This window comes from Rhamphochromis longiceps, linkage group LG2 (assembly GCF_057381845.1).
Source record: "Rhamphochromis longiceps isolate RC_006_pf linkage group LG2, R_longiceps_female_GT1.1, whole genome shotgun sequence".
Lineage (NCBI taxonomy): Eukaryota > Metazoa > Chordata > Actinopteri > Cichliformes > Cichlidae > Rhamphochromis > Rhamphochromis longiceps.
Genome location: NC_140558.1, coordinates 29,227,940 through 29,248,749, shown reverse-complemented (window position 1 = coordinate 29,248,749; position 20,810 = coordinate 29,227,940). Strand labels below are relative to the sequence as shown.

Genomic DNA, 20,810 nt, shown 5'->3' with positions numbered 1-20,810 from the left:
GATGCATTTTTTCTCAACACCCCCCCTCTGTCGCTTTTAAATCCCGAAACACACTGCCTCAAAATTGGTCCACCCCAAGAATCCGGTCCCCTGGCACAGAGTAACGCTGTTAAGATCCAGGAGGATTGCCACGATTTTTACATCGGGGAAATCAAAAAACCTCTGGCTAAGCGGATGGCACTACACAGAAGAGCTACGTCGTCAGGCCAGGACTCTGCAGTCTATTCACACCTACGGGCCAGTGCCAACTTTTTCAATGAAGAGAATGCTCACATCCTGGACAGGAAGGAACGCTGGTTTGAACGGGTAGTCAAGGATTCCATTTATGTGAAAAGGGAAAGAGCTAGATCAAGAAAGGGGCCTAAGGGTACATCTTTCATGATTGCAGCCATTTCCCAACTCTCTGTGAATGGTACATTGATCAATGGTCATGACAATTTACATATTAATGATCAAGAAACTGACCTTACAGCCATTGTTCATCAGTGGCATAACATTTCCCTAGCTATGATGTATCTAAATAAAATGTGAAGCTGGTCACGGAAGATAAGTAGTAACATATCCGCATTTACAATGTTAAGTTAGTGTTTTTATTCTATAATCAATAAAACTTTATCAGCCAATAAATGTACTATTAAATGTATCACTACAACATTAAGGCCCTTTAACAGCTGCTCCTTTAAAATTATATGACAATGTGGACAGTGTATTTGTAATTTCATAATATGTCTTTGTCTTGTTATTAGGTGCGGGTTTATGCCATATTGAGAAAAAGTAGAGTACCGGATGAAAATATTACATGTAGCTAATAGCTAATGCAGGCTAATACTGTTTGGTTTTACAGTTTTATGCTGTGTTTACTGTCAGTACAACATAATACACATTTCTGGCAATAGTTAGAAGGTTGGCATGCCCCAGAGTGGAGCACCCAGAGGTGAAAAGGAAATGCATTTATCGCAGGATCATAGACTGCCATCTGTAGGACTCCAGACAGAAGTTCAAATGAGGCAAAGTTGTTCAGAACAGATTGTTCACTTCCTTTTTCATTTGATCACGTTTCACAACATTTTCACAATATTCTGCAGTTATCTATATTTCTCCTTCACTGACTTACTTAAAGGAGTGAAATTACTCAGCCTGTCATGCCAGAACATTATGGCTGAAATTATGAATATATAATTGCGCTTGAGTACCCCAGTTTATTAGAGTGTCATTCTTAATCGACCTTTCTCACTGCAGATATTTTAATGCGTCGTGGCAGGTGTAGGCAAAGGTGTAAATAATGAGCTAGAATCTAGCTAATTATTAATCATTATACATGATTGTTAATATCATTACTCATACTGTCCTGTCCCGTTTTTTGTTTTTTTTTAATTACTGTGCACTCCTTCAATTTGAACTCACACTATAAACCTGGCCACTTCCTATTGCAGCTTTTAATGAAGCAACCTCGTACATACAGTGCTTATTCTCTGTGTGGTCAAGCTAGGCTGAGACACAAGAGGCCGCTCTTGAAGCGAAAAGGGCGAAAGCCAGCGCAGTGGTTTTCCCGTTTGACAGCAGGGGCTTGTTTTACAGCACAAAACAACAAGGATGAAGACTCACAAGCGGCGATGCAGCGACACAGATAACATTAGGGAAGTGTAGCTGAAGTACCGCCATCTCGATCATCCGGCAAGCGAAGCGACGTAAACACCAGGCAACTTGAATGTCGACGGAGCTGCAGAGCCGCATCTGTGTGCCTTAGTTGAAGTGCTCCTGGATTTGTTGTTTTTAGCAGCCAATGCTAACTATAGAAGTTGCGAGCTAGCTGGCCTAGCAAGCTAATAGTCAAAGCGAGTTAAAGACAGTTTAGCCACATATGTCTGAGTTTTAACCAACCCGGAAGACTTAACGCGGGGTTTGCTTAGCTGATGGAGCCAGCTAACCTTGTATTCAGTTGTTTAAGAACTGTAGCTTTGGTTGATTATCAGTCATAGTAGTTGCCTAGCTCGTCAGTTAGCCACCACTTTCCGTGGAAGAATGAGTAGAAAACACCGTCATTTTAAAGGAGCCGAAGTCAGCTGCTGTGTGAAATACGTTTTATTTGGATTCAACATTGTATTCTGGGTAAGTAAACACAATGTTGTTACTCATTCCTTTTGTTTTTATTAGAAATTTCACGTAACTAGTGATAACTTGAAGTGCACATTCGTGTAAACGTCGGGAACGTTAGCACCGTTGCAGTTGGCCAATGGAAGTTGATCGCTGAGCTCCATCTAGTATATATATATATATATATTTTTTTTTTTTTCCTGAGTCACTTGATTTTAATGAAAGTCACGTTTTTTCCCCATCCATCTATGCGGTGTTGTTGATGTTTAAGTGTGTTGTCATGCACAGAAGTAGATTGTTGTAAATGAGGAGGAAATTATTTGTTTAATGTAGGACAGTGTTCATGCCCTAAAATGTCAGCTACACACTCCATTTATTTAGGATTTAGATTTTTTTTTTTTTTTTTTTTTTTTTGCGTGCCTCTGCTTATTACTTGTAAACTTTACAGTTTTCCATTTAGAAACTTTTGGCCATCAGAGACAGATTACTTATAAATGTAACTTCTCAATTTAAATGTAAAGTTTAGTAAAGAAAAATAAAGGAGCAATTTTCTTTCATAATAGTTTCTGCTCCTAGTTGAGCTGAGCAATAGCATAATTCTCACCAGAACTGATGGGGCAGTGGCAAGTGGTTGCACGTCTACTTTACAATACCCCTCCCTCCATCTTTATCCCATCTCTGAAAAGTTTCTCTGTTCAGTCTTGCCCACACCTCCCTCCTCACTCATCTGCATCGCCTCTGTGGGCTGGTATAATATAATGTCTGTGGGTGAAGGAATGGCGTGTCTGTCTGCCCCAGGAGGTCTTCCCACACACAGTTTAAAGGAAAAGGCCATACAGTCTGAATACCACCCAACCCTCCCCTTTCCATGCTTTCTTTCACTCTATACTATAGCACCCAGACTGTGCGGGACAGCATTGTTTGTCTTCGCTCACACACCCACAAATGCACAAAGAGTAATGGTGAGAACAAAGGCTGGGAGGGGGGCTTGTAAGTCTGTGTTTTCTCCCATCATACGGTTGCTCTATCAGACTCACAAGGAACACGGACTTCATGTATATCTGCCTTTTCTGGCATTGCTCAAACTTTCCTTATCGCTTCCTCATTCCGCAACACTTTTCCTTCAAAAACAAATATGAGTGCACCATACCTGCCACATATTTCCATGAACATGATATTTGTAGATACAGAGGCTACTATTATCGACATAAATACAGAGTTTATTGTAGTTTCATCTGAATGAGCAATCAACAAGGAAATATTGAGTCATGGGCTTTCAGCATTGTATCTGACTCATTGTGTTCTTTTGCAGTGTTTGACAGTTAGGCCAAGCTAACAGTCATGTGTCTGAATTCTCTGTAAAACAGTGGAACAAGTTCCAGCTCGCTGGCTGTTTCCGTTAATAATCACTAGAAGATGTTCTACTCTTGTCTGTGTGCTGCAGAACTGGATTTGACAGACAAGCCAGTGCATTGCTGAAATAGAAAGAGATGGGGTTTATACTCCACAAATCAACCCATTTGTCTTTCCTCTAGTGATCTTGTCAGGCTTGAAAGGGCTGCCTAAATTGAGACAAAATGCTTGTAAGGCCATAAATATTGTGAACAAAATGGAACAATACTTGCTTTTGGTGTGAGGTTTCGCAGTACCCAGGCTTGCTGTTGACAGCCAGGCATTCTCACCCAAGAACAACACACCTTCTCTCATCCTTAGAATAGACACATTCCCCACATCCAATTAATTAATCACGTTTTCTGCCTGAGCTGCTGAAATGTTTGGGAGCTCTGCACGCTGTAATTAAGAGCTTGTTAAGCTGTAACCAAGTTGCTGAGTTGGTTGAATGCAAGGGAGAGCTACAGCTCTGTCTTTTCACATTTGGCACCAAAAGGCAAGCTGCATGATTACAGCTCTGGAGCATACCTGTAAACAACCAGGTGTGACGCTATTCGGAGACATGCTCTGTGACTTAGTCATGGATAAACTTGTCTAGTTATTGCAATGTTGATTGCATTACTGATAGCATTTAAGGAGAGCAAGACTTTTTATTGCCTTACCTTTGGCACAGAGGACAGTCAGATTTTCTCAGTATTTATGAAATGAAGGAATAAATGTTGATAAGCTACCTTATTTTCAGCATTTCTCATATCAGGCCGTTTCAGTGACTCTACCTTAAAATGGCGACATGGCAGCTGATCAGTTATATGATATATTATGCCACTTCTGCCTTTATCTCTTATTGATCATTTTGAATTGATATGTAGCCTTAATCACTGAACACAATATGTAAATAAATTTGTCAGACAGCTTTGCAATTACATTAGTGTCCGTTGTGCGTGGGAAGAAAACTTCTTTTTACAGCGAACAAAACCCCTAAACAAGCACCGAGTGCGCAACGACGTAATGGGAAATTCACAGAGAAACTCGCGGATTCTTCAACTGACCGCAGCACACCTGCACCAGTGTAAACCTCCGCCTACTCTACTCCTGCTTTACAGGTGAAAATAGAGCAAAAGGACCGCTGAGTCTTTGACTTTATTTATTTTCTGCTGTGTTTTACTTGCATCTATTTGAAAGACTGAGTGTAAACACAAAAAATATTTTATTTTATGTGCTGGAATGTGCAGAAAATAGGTTTAAATGTTAAACTAATTTATTCCAGTCAGAGAATGTTGCATATAATTAAATTTCTGCTTGATGCATAAAGTTAAAAGATTAAAACTGATAAAACAAGTTAAAAAAAAGATAATTTTCCATTTGATTACATTTTATATGATGGATTATGTAGAAAAAGTAGAATTGGGCTGAAAGATCTATCGCTTTATCACCTCTTCAGGTTGTAAATCGTGTTTTTAAAAAGTAACTAAGTAATTAATTACTTTTGAAAATGAATAATCAGTAAAGTAACGGGATTACTTTTTTGGGGAAGTAATCAGTAATTAGTTACTGATTACTTCCCCAAGTAACTTGACCAACACTGTTCTTAACACTACTCAACAGGACCGTCAGAATAAAAATGAAAAAAATAAAAATGTTATGTAATACGAAATAAAAGTGCCAGCAGTATTTAAACAAAAGACGTGCTAATAGAAAACTAAAAATGGCTTCTGCCCACAAACTCAAATAAATATTTAAAAGAAATCAAAAAGATTTTCTTTTCCAGTCCAAAATAATAAGTTTGCAAAGTTTACAGATGATTCAGTTTATGACTTCATGATTGCAGTGGATGTGCTCTGGAATGAGGCTTGCTCTTGTCTTTGAGATGATGTTCCCAGCTGCTGATAACTAGACATCCTCTCTGTCATGACTTCAGCCATTTGAGAGGTGCAAGAGCCCCCTTTTAAAACCAACTCATCTATACGCCTGTGCTTAATACTAGTAAAACAGAACAAAACAAAATTAGAAAAGACAGTTACCAATCACTGTAGTTGTATATCAAAGTTTCTCAGACAGTGTAGTGTTCAATGCAAATGAAACTTTATAACCCAAAGAATAACTACCTAATGTAAGGTGGAAGAGGTTTAGTAGAATAAATGCTAATATTAGAGTGAGGAAAAAATAAAAGACTAGGAGACAGTGTAGCTACTCCTGTTTAATGGGTTACTATCACATTTCACTCATTAGCTAACAAAACTGAAATGGTGTTTCTTTAGCAAGTATCATCCTGAGGAGTTTCTGAGAGGTCATCTAACATAAACATTATTAACATAAACTTAACTCTCTAAAATTGACCCGTTCAGAGTTGACATCACAGCTCGGGGTACGTTCGTGAAAGGAAAGCGCCGCTTTGCATAGTCTACATTTAGGTTTGTTTTCTGTGAAATGCTATCATATTTTTTTTAAATGTCTGTTTCCATTTTCTGCCGTCCTCCTGTTTTGTCGTTTGTGCTACATTTCCTATTTTCTACTTCTACCAACACATGGTGTCAGAGTGCGCTTAGTGATATTTCTTCCTTTTTTCTATTCATTCATTCTGTCTCAGAATCTGGTGTTGAATCTTTAATGTTTATTTTCTTTGGACGTTCGAATTAAGTTTTGATGTAAAGAATTAAACTGCAAAAATAGTATATATATTTTGTAGCCATGTGATGCAAAATGAAAGTATTAGTATTAGTAGTAAAGATATATGTTGTGGAATGTAAGGAGCTTAACAATTTGCTCACCCTGTTGACATTGCTGCTGAGATTGAGAATCACGGTGTCACACTATCCCCCTCATTAAATATTCATTTTTTTAGGGAGTCATGGAAAGGGGATTCACACTATATCCTGTGTGTGTATGTGTGCATGCGTGTGCAGGAGTGGGGAGCTTGATTTGTCTGACAGTTAGTAGAGGTTAATGGGATCAGCTGGCTTAGGGAGGCATCTTTTCAAGTGTTGATAATCTCTTAGTCCACATGGAGAGAAAACCCTCGCTCTGGGAAGGACATATTTTACAAGCAGCACTTGACACCGAAGGAACCTTGATTTGAATAATAATGCAAATAAAGAGACATCTAGATTCAGACTTTATTTAATTAGTTTCTGGTAAAATACATAGGTTTGACAGAATGATCAAATTAATCAAAAGCAAAAGAAATGCATTATCCATGCGGGTGAGATTTAAATGAACAGATCCTGAGTGTTTTAATAACATATTGTTAAAAAACCAAAGGTGGTGACTCGTACATTGTTGTGTTGTACAAAGAGATTAGTGCTGTAACGATTTATTGAGTATTTCAAATAATTCGATTGTAAAAGAAAAGTTTTCGACAGAAATTCTTTGCGTCTGCGTTTCATTTAGCACACGGCTCTGTAACACACTACTGTCACCATGGACAGACAGACGCAAGGGTTTAACCCACATTTGCGACTAAAAACAGACTTTAAACAAAAACACTGATAACACAACAACAGCAGATGGTGAGCTCAGGTTGAGTGAAAGAAAACATGTTTCTACCGTCCAGAACTGCAGCGCTGTTCCTGTCCTCTCTGTTAAAACCTTTACTGGGGAAAAGGTAGCAGGTTTCCTTCATCAAAGCACCTGATCAACAAAGTCCCAAAGCCAGCTGTCTTGCTTAAGGAGTTTCTTAATAAGGTGAAGGACGTTTTGCCACAGAGAGTGGTATTTAGAGATTTGTCTCACATATCTAATTCTATTGCCACAAGCTCACCTGAATTAGATTCAGGTTGTGAGAAAAGTTAGTCAAAATACGCAAGCACTATACAAAGACAGTTTGTTCTTTTTGTGTTGTGTATTCTTTCAGTAAGTTCAGTCTAAAATGTACTGGTCTTTAAAGGGAAGTTTGATTTACAGATAAGGTTCCAAAAAGCACAGAGCACAAACACATACTGCCAGTTATCACGGTAAATATTTCACAATACTGTTTAGTTGATCTGTCCTGTCAAATCTCCGCAATAGATTAAAAAACAAACAAAACAACACATTCAGTAGAAATTAGAAATTTCAGGAATCCATCCCGTCTGAAACTTACATTAACTTTATAAAGTATAAAATAACAGTTCACAGACCCCCCCCCCCAAGAATAAATTAGTACCAGGCATAGATGTCTCTTTAACACTGTCTTCAGTGCCACTTCAAGCTGTGGCAGGAGGAAATACAACCTGATGTGGGAAACAATGATTTATTTCTTGAACGGAAATAAAAATAATAATAAAATTGGTTCTATAACCAAACACCATCCAGACATCACAAAATACTTTTGTGGTGTCTGCATGGTGTTCCTGCATCTTTTGGGATCTTACAAAGCTTCAAACGACGCGTCGACTATTAAATTAGTCGTCGACGATTTTAATAGTCGACGTAATCGTGGCAGCCCTAATACACACACATACACAGTCGTAGCCAGACGTTTTGGTAGTGGAACAGATTTTGCATCATGTATTTGCCACATCAGTTTTTTTCTTTTCTTTCACATTTCAGTGATGTAATGAATTAAAAAACATGTCAAATAAATAAATCAAAATATGGTCAGAGAAGTTGACTGATGGAATAAGGTCTCAGCAAGGCTTTGTATGTCACTAAACATTTAAAATAGTCTTCAACGGAATTTTAAAATCCAGTTGAAGACAATGCAGCGAAGCAAGAATAAGGATGAATGTGATCACCTGTTAGTTTTTCTTAAATGCCTAGCTTCTACTGCCTAGACGAGCAGAAGCTAGGCTGGTTGCAGAGGACTGCAAGAACGAGTGGGGTGCGTTTAACCTCCTAAAACCCGAGCTCTTCCATGGCATGCATTTTTAATATCTCTTTGATATTTGGGCATATTAGGACCTCATGAATGTAAAAACAAAGAATTGACAGATTTTATTTTATTTTTTTTACCTGATTTTTGTTTCTGACAAGTATAAGATCCACATATAAGGACATTCGTTTTAAATTTTGATAGAACAGTGGCAGTAGAATGTCCTCGTAAGTGGATATCAGGCCCTTGTAGAGAAAAATTTAGTGTTTTTAGGTCTAGACAACCCAAAATGTGATGTCCACGTATGTGAACGCCAGGTCCTAGGAGGTTAAAAATGACTTGCAGAATCTAGATGGGAGATGTTTTGATTATGTACTAAAGGCTTCCTTGGTATCGACTGATGGGGTTGGTTTGTTAGATTTCTTAGATGAAATCAAAAAGACTGGATGAGCTTAAAGATGCAAGATTGAAAATTTTAATACTATGCTCACCAAAATAATACCAGGATGCTTGGCAAGTTATTTGATATTATCCAGTGAGGAGGCAGAGTGACATCCCTAGTGAAATAACAACAAACACTTCGATTGAAAGGGGCGAAAAATGTTGGTGTCTGTATCGGGTTTTGGACATTTAGTTATTTTAAAAGCCTGTGTGGTGTACCTCTCTGTGTGTAGATAAATGTTTGTGGTGTGTAACTCTGGGTACTGGTACTGTTACCAAATGCAGCCTAAAAGTGATATGGAGTTCTCTTGTAAACAAGTAATGTTTTTCACTGTTACTCAGAATGTGTTGTGGTTTCCAAGGTCTGATGAGCCAACTAAATGCATTTCCGTGAAAATATCTGGTTTTGTGTGTTTACTGGCATGAATTCTTCCTGATTAAGCGGAATATTGCGAAAGCAGTAGCTGGACTGAGCATGTCCCGCTTGACCCTCTCAGATAAAAATGTTTCCATTAGCAGAACTGGAAAAATGCCACAGCTTACCATTCAGCTTGTTTCTTACTGCATAATTGAACTACAATGATTTTGGTGTGGTTTAAAGCTGCGTGCCAAAGATTAGGTAAATTTTCTGACTCCTAACTTTATTTAGATTTCTAAAAACATGGCGATGGGTTCATTGAAAATTGGCAAAAACAGTATGGTTTTTTTGGGGTTTTTTTTTCTTTTCCTTTTCCTGCCCTGGCTTTTGAGGCTGACTACAAGTTCACTATTCTGTTGGGAGGACAGGCAAACAAGCTACTACTGATGAGATTCCTGGATAGATTGTGTACTGCTCTTTTTGTGTTGGTGCACAACTGTGGTAAAGCGGTGTAGTGTAGGGACCTACAGGAACCATTATCATATCCAAGAAAAGGTTATTTTTTTTAAAATAAACTCCTGAACCATGGAAAAGAACTGGAAAACAGAGCACTTATGAGCAAGGCTTCTTCTGGGTGTAGTCACTAGAGGTGGAAACTGAGAGCAGGCTCCAAAATGTCCAGTCTATTGAATTGCTTTGCCTCCAAGCTTTTCAGTTTCTTTCATCAGTGCGTCAAAGCGTGCTAAGGTTGCACTTTGCAAAACAATGATGTGAAACTGATTGGAATTTTTGCACACCTGAGTCATATGCTTGCCTTTTTCTGCTCTGGTCCTATATGCTGTTCAGACTCGGATAATAAAACTGTTGTATTGATGCTAAAATGTCTTCTTTTTTGCCTAAAAATATTGATCAGCATTGAAGTAGAGAAGCAAAATGAATGAAAGCTTCCATAGATTCCATTTTAGGGTTGAAGCCAAGCTTGACAAAGCTGCTTAAGTAGTTCAGTGCCCCAAATTGGTTATTAACATTCAAATATAGAAAAATGAAAGCAGCCTTGTACAAATGTCCTTATTTTGAATAAGTGAATTAGTAGTTATCCATGTTGTCTGGCGACTCTGATGCATTGTGTTGCTGTGCATTTCATGCCGCAAGACGCAAGTGGTTTCCTTTGTCACGGTTTTCAGCTTCTTTAATCTGCATGAAAAACTTGAAGTCAAAGGCTAAGTGCTGTAATACTCCCACTCTGTCAGTCTAATCTCTTCTGATGTCTGCCTGCATACACTGACTCTTCCTGCTTGTCACTTTCCAGTTGAATCTACCACACCCTTCGCTACAGACGCTTATATAACTACCAGGTCAAGGCAGCCCCCCCAATCCAACTGCTGACTGCTGTTGTTGTTTGCAAGACTGTCACGTTGATCTTGTTAGGTGTGTGCTAATGGGCTGCCATTAGTTTACCTGCTTCTCGCGATTTAATCAGCTTCCCAACAAATGATTTAACACAATTTCAATGAAGCTATTATATTTCAGGCATTACCATTAGAGTTTGCCCCCAGCTCTCTCCATCGACATCCTAAAACTCTTATGAATGCCATTTTGTAGCAGCTAAGCAGCTGATTAGACAGTAACATTTCTACGTGTAAACACCAGAAACCGGTGATTTTTCTCATCCTGTTGCTATTCTGTTGTTTTTGTGTCATTTTTACATCTTTAGACACCGTGGGCTAGTAACACAGCCACTTGGCTTTCAGTCAAGTTGAAGCAGTGTGATTCTCTCTGTTTTTTTTAAGTGCACTGATAATTAAAAATGAGAGATCCCTTTGTTCTTATGTGAATATTGTTAGAAAGGATGCAGTGGATGACAAAAGATGAACTAGATTTTTAATTACCACAGTAAAACTCAAGCAGTTCTGCTGTTTACATATGTTGCCAGGGGGACACCAGTGTAATCCACACCACTCCCAAACCATTCCCGGTCTTGCTACAATAACAACCGTATCATCTGTAATAAACTGCTTCAGTTTGTATCAGTTGCCTCCCGTCTCACTGCCGCATCTCTGTGCTTTGTTTTACAGTTACTAGGAGCTGCATTCTTGGGTATAGGCTTGTGGGCATGGGCGGAGAAGGTATGTATAAACACATGCACACAAACACGCTGGCTACGGGTTACCACATAGCTAAAATTCTTCCAGATATCCTAGCTGTAATAAGCTGGAAGTATAATTCATCGGATGGAGTTTGGATGTAAACAGAGCTTTTGAGAAGAGTGGCGTGGAAAATAGAAGCTCTATTCCTGTAACACTTTGTAGCACTTAAAGGCATATAACCTCATAATGTTCCTGGTAAACACGTCTCAGGATATGAATTATGCTCACTGCTGCAGCTCCAGTGTGATGTGTAACTAAGTTTTGTTGAACCAATATCGAGCTAATGGTTAAATTGTTTTTCCGGTGAGTGGAGCTTTAAATGGCTGTGGCTGCAAATAAGGAGCCATAGGGTCCAAATGACACACTCATTTGACTTACAGCTACCAGGATTTGAATGCCTTGTGCTTCGTCTCGTATGAAAGCCTGTTGCACGATAAATTGGATCGTATATTTGCGCAGAAACTGGTTCGCTGTTTATTGTCAACGCTGGACAGGCTACAAAGATCAGGTGTTGCCATTAACCTCTCATGTGCAGTGAGTCATGGCTACGTTCAAAACTTCTTTCAGAGGAGTTACCAGTCAATTTGTTCATTAATTAGCAAGAAATCGCTGCACAAGCGTGGAACCATGTACTGATTAGTAACGTCTGGTCATGAACTCTGTGCAAATCGGCCTGTGCTGGAGTACCTTTGTGGAGCAGCGTGAATAATTTAAAGGGATTAGGGTGAATGATGAATAGTGGTTGCTGGAAAGTCGTAATGGTGAGTTTGGGTCTCAGTGACTAAGATGATTAGTTTCAAGCCTGCTGTGCACAGCCAGACTACATTATTGTTTCAGGGCCTCCTGCTAAAATTTAAATGCGTGCAGTTTATTCTGCAGCAGTGCCATAAAAACATGAGCATCCAGCATTGCCTTCATCCTACAGTTTTGTCCTTGCTCAATGCAGAGGGAGATTAACTCAGTACGAGAGCTGTCTCGACTTTAGCTGCAAGTGTTGGGCATGTTCACTACAATATATGACAAGCAAACAGGATGTCAGACTGAGAGTGGATACACATAGTGGTTTCCTTTTTCAAAATAACTGAAAAATATAGCAGGGATCAGGGTTGTACAAAAATATGTTAATAAAACAAGCTTGAACTCGTTTTTATGGAGCTTTCGCAAAGTACCTTCTTTAGTGTGCTATCCAGAAACAATAACGACGCCCACTGTTACTGCGGAAGAAATACTAATTTCATTTCCTGCTGGATTTGTGTGATGTTTGCTCACTTCCAAAGAAATAAACTGTCTCTATTTTTCATTTTAATAATAATAATAATAATGGATTGCATTTATATAGCGCTTTTCGGGACCCCTCAAAGCGCTTTACAATACCACTATTCGTTCACTCTCACATTCATACACTGGTGAAGGCAAGCTACAGTTGTAGCCACAGCAGCCCTGGGGCAGACTGACAGAGGCGAGGCTGCCATATCGCGCCATCGGCCCCTCTGGCCAACACCAGTAGGCGGTAGGTGAAGTGTCTTGCCCAAGGACACAACTACCGAGACTGGGCTTGAACCGGCAACCTTCCGATTACAAGACGAACACCCAACTCTTGAGCCACGATCGATTTTAATAAAGACAGCCAGAATATAAACCAAAAATGTAGGGGAAAAAACCCACATTTACAGTTATAAATTGATTTGCAAGGCTTTGAGTGAGATAGGTATTTGATCTCCAAGCAAAACATGACATAGTACTTGGTGGAGAAACCTCAGTTGGCAAGCACAGTGGTAAGATTTTTCTCATTGCACTGAGCCCCAGACTGAGGGTGATTTATGTTCATTTTCTATTTCTTTCATTTCGGAATAATCGCACCAACAGTTGTTACATTCTCACCAAGTTTCTTGGTGATGGTGTCGTAGCCCATTCCAGCCTTGTGCAGGTCTACACTTTGTCCCTGACAGACTTTGACAGCTCTTTGGTCTCGCCCTTGGTGGTGGAGAGGCTTGGCAGGTGTGCTTTGTACGCTTTTTACGCTTAATAGGCTGAGATCAGGACTATCCTTGACTGATTGATTGATTGGCTCTGTGCCAACACACACTCGTGGGAGCCAGAATTCTGGCTGGTTTGCAGAGGATGAAATACTTGTTTCGCTCAATGACATGAATAATTTCATATGTAATGCAAACTTTATGTAATGTGTTTTTTCTCGAATTTTGGATAATATTCTATCTACCTCCATTAAAATGAAACTATCATAAAGATTAGACACTAATCATTTAATTGAAAATTTTGGAAAATTCAGCCTAAGATCAAATTTATTGCATCAAAGTTGCAATATACAATATAGTTAAGAATTGGGAATGATTACATGTGAAGTCTGTCTTGTTGTAAATAATTCTAAGAACGCAGAGGCTGACAAAATAAGATGGTGGTCACACTGTGGCTTTCAGAGAGGAGAGTGGAAGGGCAAATGTCTCTGTATTTTCAGGAGGCTTTGAAGTTTGCCTCTTGTGAGAAGTTACTTGTTTTATAATTTTGTCACAAAAATGCCATAGAGTGAGTGCATGTTGCATTTAAACTGATAACAAAACCTCAGCGAGGTTCTTTATTTTATTTTGAAAACATCACATTGATATATAAGAATGTAATGGAATAACAGTATTTCAGTTTATTAAATTTCCCTGCTACAAGTCTGCATCTGTGAACGGGGCCCAGCAGGCTGTGACATTAGTTAAATCTCACTTTTTCTCTTTGACATCACAGGCTCTTCTCAAGGTTAACTGTGTTTTTGTAAAAGGAGAATTTTTACTGAGACCTTGTCATGGGGATGGTAAGGATTGATTTTGGAAATATTATGGTCTGAATTTTAACCACTCTTTTTGTCTTCCCCCTCAGGGCGTGCTGTCCAATCTGTCATCCATCACAGATTTAGGGGGCTTTGACCCTGTATGGCTCTTCATCGTCGTCGGAGGGGTCATGTTCATTCTGGGCTTTGCTGGATGTATCGGAGCGCTCAGAGAGAACACCTTACTGCTTAAATTTGTAAGCCACCTCTAGGCTTTATGTGCACAGACACTGTTTTAATTATTTCACACCCCTTAGATCTGCACTTCACACCAGGGCTGAAGGTATCTGTGTAGCAGGTGTCACTTTGACTCGTCTGAGCCAAATGCTATGAATGGTGGTGTGGCACATCATACCTCATCAGTAAACCAAATCCTGTTTAATGATCAGAAAGGTATACTGATCCACTGAAGCCTATTTTTTTTTGTATGCGTATTAGGCAGTTCTTTCTTCAGCCACAACACCACCAGGATTTATTTGGGTTCAGCTTTATTGATAAAAACCTGTGACTGACAGAGACAAACTCGCCTTGTTGCTGCCTGTGATTCTGAGTAGCTATTAACTCCAGCAGATGTCCATTAGCAGCAGTAAATCAGGCATCAGCGTGAGGAGCTAATGCGGCTTTTGTGCATTTATCATCAGCATCTTCTCCTACATTTACTGTAAAGGGATTATTCAATAGGACCTGTGGGAGTGCAGTTTTTATTGCCACACTCTCACTTAGCAAATCAGGGCAGGCCCTACAAACTGACCTGCACAGGAACATTACATTAAAGTTGTTCTTACACTCATTTTTAAGCAAAAGCGGGGAAAGGCACAGGATTTTCTTTGGTGCTCCTTGTTCCCTGCTTGAAGTGACAGGTGTATTGTTTTCTGTTTGCATGTGTTTACTTGTACTTTTCAGTTTTCTGTGTTCCTGGGTTTGATCTTCTTCCTGGAGCTGACTGCAGGGATCCTTGCCTTCGTCTTTAAGGACTGGATCAAAGACCAGCTTAACTTTTTCATCAACAATAATGTCAAGGCATACCGCGATGACATCGACTTGCAGAATCTCATCGACTTTGCCCAGGAATATGTGAGTTCACCCCCACCGATGGTATCTCTTATCTTAAAATCGTTCATGTCTCTTTGCTGGAAGAAGTTACTCCCTTTCTTAGAAATGCGGCTGTACATGTGAGCTCAGAAAATGATGAGTCAGCCTTGTTATGGTAAGAATGAAGAGACTCAGCTGCTGCAAATGTGGAGTGGTTTTTCTGATTAATGTGATTGTATTTCGGTCAAATGGCTATCCAATTATGTGGAGGAAGCAGTTGAGATCATTTGCTCCTGTGTGTAAACGCTAGGTTCTGTCATGAGGCACCCTAAAGGCGATTAGATTGGCTTTTGTGTTCATACTTGAATCTCACTGTTTGTAGTCATTACCTGCCATAGTAAGCTAACAACCTAGGCTGACCTGAGCCAGCCTGTTAAGGGCTCAGATGGCAAGATCAAAGAAGGTACATCTGTGTGTTTACTAGAGTTAGCTGTTTAATCTCTGCTTGTTGTTGTTGTTGTTTGTCCCAGTGGTCATGCTGTGGAGCGCACGGGCCTGACGACTGGAACATGAACATCTACTTCAACTGCACTGACAGGAATCCCAGTAGGGAGCGCTGTGGCGTTCCCTTTTCATGCTGCATCAAAGACCCTGCAGTGAGTCGCGTTTCAGCAGCACAAACAACTGTCCATAATCAGCTTTTTGTTTCGTGTAATACTCTGTAGCCATGCATCATGTGTGTCAACATAAGAAGTTTCTCTCATGCAAAGAGTCATTATTTCAAACCTTCTGACCTTAGGTAAAATTGTAACGGATGAATGTGGTCGAGGATCCCATTTTAATCTCCATTTGGTTTGGTTTTTTTGCAGGAGGATGTCATCAACACACAGTGTGGTTATGATGTTCGGCAGCAAATGGTTGGTATCTCTTCTATTTCTGTAGATCTCTTTAGACAAGGAAATCAAGGAAATCTGTAATTTAGAGTCCCAACAAATTGCAACGCTTAACCAGTTCTCATACGATAGAGTCAGCTGCAAATGTGGAGTTCTGCAGGAAGAAAGAAATCTTGGTTAAAATGATGCAATGCTGCTGGAGAGAAATACTCCCGAGGGCGAATTGACTGACAGCCTGCAAACCCGTTTGACTGAAACGGTCTAAGTTGTCGAACGCAGAGTGACAGTTGGGTTCATTTGTATTGGACTTGATTGTCAGTCGATCAAAAAGTGAATTTGTGTTTGAAATGCAAAGGAAAACCAATTAAATGTGAGATTTTATGGCATTCTCTGCATTCTCTCTTTAAAACTACTATAGGTAAAACCAGATGGCTGGTGTTAGATATAGAGAACATAGTGGGTTAAGTAGCTTACACAGACTAGTCTGTATGCTTCTTGCCTTAATAACAGATTGTTCTTCTAACAGGGATAATTAGGCTCCAGTTATAGCCTCAAGAGCAGCCTTACTACACTCTGTAATTGGCGACTCAGTGGGTTATGCCAGTCCGTTCCCTTTTCCTCTGTGTGTGTGTGTGTGGGTGTGGTGGTTACAACTCACTGCACTGCAGTCAGAAAGATTGCTGTTGCTAGGCGAGCTGCAGTACAGTGAACCACCTGCCATTGAGTTGCTATGAATTCATTTTCTGTGCGCTAACGCCCTGGCCATTGACATTTTGCTGAAACTATCAGGGATGTGCAGAGAGTTCCTGTGCAGCACCTGAGCGGGGAGCAGGGTGGGAAAGAGGAAGAGCAGGAAGTATGGCAAGGACAGGAGCACAACAAAGGCAAAGGGCTGAAATAGCTTTAGAGGAAGTCCACAGCTATAACAACATTGCATTTCCTGCTATTTTTTTTGGCTGCAAAGTGGCTCTCTCTACCTCATTGGTCTAAAACTAGATTTCAAGTTCTGGGAGAGAACAAAAGATTTTCCTGGTTGACTTGTCTGAAGGATAACAAAGAATGAATTGTACAGCGGCACCGATTCTTATCCCCTTTTTAGTTTCGTTGCAGCGTTAATTAAACCTGTTTTTGTTTTTTTTGTAAAAATGTTCGTGTCTGAGTAAAGCACGTACATCATCAGCTGGATCCAAAAGCAGAAATGGCCATCTGTCAGGCAACAGGAAACAGCTTTTGTCTGTTCAGTCCACCAGTGTCCTTGGTGGAAAAGAATACACTGCATTGATAGTCAGTGTAATTGAGAACACTGACATGTTGCAATCTTAGGCTGTGACTCAGCTTATCGTGAGGTCTTCACGCCCTCATCAACTGTGATGGAGTCAGTGGGCAAAACACTATCTTGTGTTTGTGTCCAGCATTAGTCATAGGGCAGAGTACCAGTTTTTGTTTAAATAATGAGCAATGCCAGCTTCCTCTCAGAGAGCAGATCATTCAATATGCTGTAAATTAAACACGTTTTCTCGCTCAAAACTTTAATGCACTTGAATTATGCTCATGTTTGTGAAAAAGGAGTTGGACCGGCAGAAGTTTATCTATACGAAGGGCTGCGTGGGACAGTTTGAGAAGTGGCTTCAAGACAACCTGATTATTGTAGCCGGCGTCTTTGTTGGAATTGCACTTTTACAGGTAATGAGCTGTTGTTTGGAGATTTCTCACACTAAGAAACCTGCTGTATCGCAAATGAGGCCTTTAATTAAAACTAACAATAGTTCTAGTTTTTTGATTTTATGTCTTCGCTTCCATCTAGTGTTGAGAACATGTAACTGTAGTTTGGTTTTTTTGTTTGTTTGTTTTTTGCCTTAATCCGGTGACTTAAAATCCTGTGTGGCCTTTTTAAAAAATGTTTTTATTTTCTTCTAGATTTTTGGTATCTGCCTTGCTCAAAACCTCGTGAGTGACATCAGAGCTGTCAAAGCCAACTGGTGACAGGAGAATTGAAGTGGGGCGGCCCCAGCACCAAACTCGCATAGCACACCGTCCGGCTGAGGCGGACAGCCGGCAACTTTTGCCACTGAGCTAAGCAACACACACACACATGCTCTCACACACTGATATGTGTGTGAGTGACGCTCGAAAAAGAAAATATATTTCACAGACAAACCAAACAGTCAGAACTTTGTTTACCACTCAGCTGGGATTTTAACCCAAATATACAGAAGAGAGTCCTGCCTACTTTTTTCCCCCCTCTATTATTTTTTTTCTTTCGAGAAATTTATTTAAGGCACGCAGTTGCACAAGGACACCAGAAAACTCGGAGATCAGAAGCCATGGATAAAAGACAACAACAGCAAAAAAACAAAACAAAATGAGGAAAAACGTCTTTTTTTCAAAAAAAAAGAAAAAAAAAACTCAAGCAACATGTTGTCACAGAGCCTTTGTCCTGCTCCGCAAGGGGGCTGAAGATCTTCCCTTAAAGTCAGCTCGCACCCACACCCACACTTCCTTCTCCTCCAGAGGACGATGACTGGCTGGCCGCATGGATTCGTCTGCGTGTCATTTTTCTCCTTTGTGACCTTTTTTATGACCACTAAAAAAACAAACAAAAGAGAGACTGAACTGAACACTGGTCGGTCATATCTGCAAATTTAAGTCACTTCAAGAGTTTTCTGTTCAAGTTCAAATGTAAAAAGTGCCATTAATTTCCAGTTTTGTGTCCTTCCTGTTCTGTACATGGAACTTGTGCACCTCGACCGCTCCCTTCCCTTATACCTCAGGGCCTGGCTAAAAATGTGTTTCCTTCCGCCAGTTAAAAGCATATCTTATTTTTCCATCCGTGTCTGTTGAATTTAGATCAACGCCAAAAGTTACCCCATTCGCCCTATGGTGATTGCATCATCTGTTTGAGTGTATTGTATGACATGAAATAGTAAGGATTGTAAGTGTGTGCTATACAGAGAAAGAGGGTTTAATGATAGAGGTTGTTGTTTATCTCCGAGCATCCCTCAAGCACATGGGATTGCTAGTTTGGGGCCTTTTTATCTTCTTTTTTCTTTTTACTTGACTTCTGTGTACCATATTTGTCTTATATTTTTGTCTTTGCAAAAGAACATATGTCTGTTGTTAAAGATGTTCTTTTAATTCTTCATTCATTTCCTGTCATTTATAGATAAATCTGTTCTCGGGTTCATTGTTAAGCTTTACAGGCACCTGTTTTACTTCCAGCTCATCAGTCAGCTGCAAATTAGCTTCGTATTGTGAATGTTAGCGGTCCTAATGGAGACCAAATAATATCATTAGCTAACTGCCAAGGTTTTGTCTGGCCACAATTCTGTTGTTATTAGGAATGCCAAACGATAACAAATGGCATTTCCACGGCCAAAATGTGAATTCATTGTCCCTCCATGTGGGAAGTGCCAGTTGAACCTAGAAATCAAATGACAATTAAACAATGTTACAGTAACGCTTTTATCTTTTAATTCAGTGTTGTCTTTTTTTTTTTCCTTTTGGATTGTTTTTTTTTTTTTTTAAATAGAATAGCAAATACACGCCGTACCATTTTAATATTAGCGACAGTCTCAATATAACATGAATGCTGCTTTTAACTTTGACTAGATTATTGATGGTGTATTACAATAGTCGAGCTAACAATCTATCTCACGTGGCGGCATTTGTAGAAAACGGTCTGGCCGCTACGGTTTCCATCTGAGGAAATAGTCACATTGTTTTTCATGTTAAAGTTTACACATTATACGTCACCGCCTTTTTAATTATTATGGGGTCCCCCCCCCCCCCCATTTATTCAGTCATTCAGAACACTCTTGGAGTGAGTTCAGTTCTGCTATAACTGGCTTCACTCAGTAATTCTGTATATTATTCAAAGCATTTAACCACAACAGCTGTTTCTGGCTGTCACAATGTCATTCGGATACATTGCACAAGCTAGATTAGGAACGGATTTACTTGACTGCACACACAGGTCCATATATACACACTTTAGATATATACACACACACTCTCAAAAATGAGAAAACATGTTTGGAATTGCAATGCAGACTAGCTGAAAGATGAGTAGCATTAATATTCTGTGAACAGTGCAGGAAAACTTTCCCTGCTTCTCTCTCAGAGTCGGTCTGCAGAATACATATACATAGGAGTTCTTTCAGCGGCGCCACCTTAAGATCGTCTGTCGTGTGCACATGTCACATGTTGCTTTTCACCCACGCCCCCTCCCTTTTGGAAAAAAAAAAGAAAAAAAAAAGAAAGAAGAAAAATCAAAAATCTACCTGATCATAGTGCACCTGTTTCAGAGCCTCTACCATTCTGATGTATTTTTAAACATCGGGCTCTTTTGACAAAAGAGGAACACACGACAAAGTGGGAGTCATTTGAGTTTAGGCGCCGCGAATGCACAAGTAGAAATATCGCCAGCGGAGAACAATGCATCTGCACAAGAGCAACAGAGCCTTAATGACTTCTCCCCGGTTCAGGTAGATGTGTGTGTATAGGAGAGGCTCTTTTATATCAGCACTTTAGGTCTAATCAGTGAGTAACAGCTTCCAGTAATCTCCAAAAACAGATTTCATTTAGAATAAATATGGAGTCGTTTTACAGGATGTACTTGCAGTTAATTCTCACCTGGAGTTATATTTTCGTGACGTGCCGCGAAAGTTGTTTGTCATGCTTTGTGTGTGGGCTTCTTTGATTTCACTTACTGTTCAGTCTGTTAGATGAATCTGGATGAAACCTGTGTGTGTGTGTGTGTGTGTGTGTGTGTGTGTGTGTGTGTGTGTGTGTGTGTGTGTGTGTGTGTGTGTGTGTGTGTGTGTGTGTGTTT

The 20,810-nt window shown here is 39.8% G+C and overlaps 1 protein-coding gene across 1 annotated transcript; it reads left to right on the top strand.

Moving 5' to 3' along the window:
* The first annotated feature begins 1,525 nt into the window (after positions 1-1,525).
* tspan17 (tetraspanin 17) lies at positions 1,526-20,254 on the top strand. The gene is made up of 8 exons (XM_085421675.1): positions 1,526-2,109; positions 11,150-11,200; positions 14,105-14,251; positions 14,958-15,128; positions 15,617-15,742; positions 15,956-16,003; positions 17,546-17,662; positions 17,897-20,254. Exons 1-8 carry the CDS (start codon positions 2,023-2,025, stop codon positions 17,960-17,962), a joined length of 813 nt encoding a protein of 270 aa, XP_085277801.1. The 5' UTR covers positions 1,526-2,022; the 3' UTR covers positions 17,963-20,254.
* The last annotated feature ends 556 nt before the right edge of the window (positions 20,255-20,810 follow it).

What these genes read in the sequence shown, in the direction of transcription:
- tspan17 (XM_085421675.1), top strand. Translation starts at nt 2,023, where the DNA reads ATGAGTAGAAAACACCGTCATTTTAAAGGAGCCGAAGTCAGCTGCTGT. An exon ending in TGTGGGCATGGGCGGAGAAG is followed by an intron (nt 11,201 to 14,104) that starts GTATGTATAAAC and finishes CTTCCCCCTCAG; the next exon opens with GGCGTGCTGTCCAATCTGTC. An exon ending in GCTGCATCAAAGACCCTGCA is followed by an intron (nt 15,743 to 15,955) that starts GTGAGTCGCGTT and finishes GTTTTTTTGCAG; the next exon opens with GAGGATGTCATCAACACACA.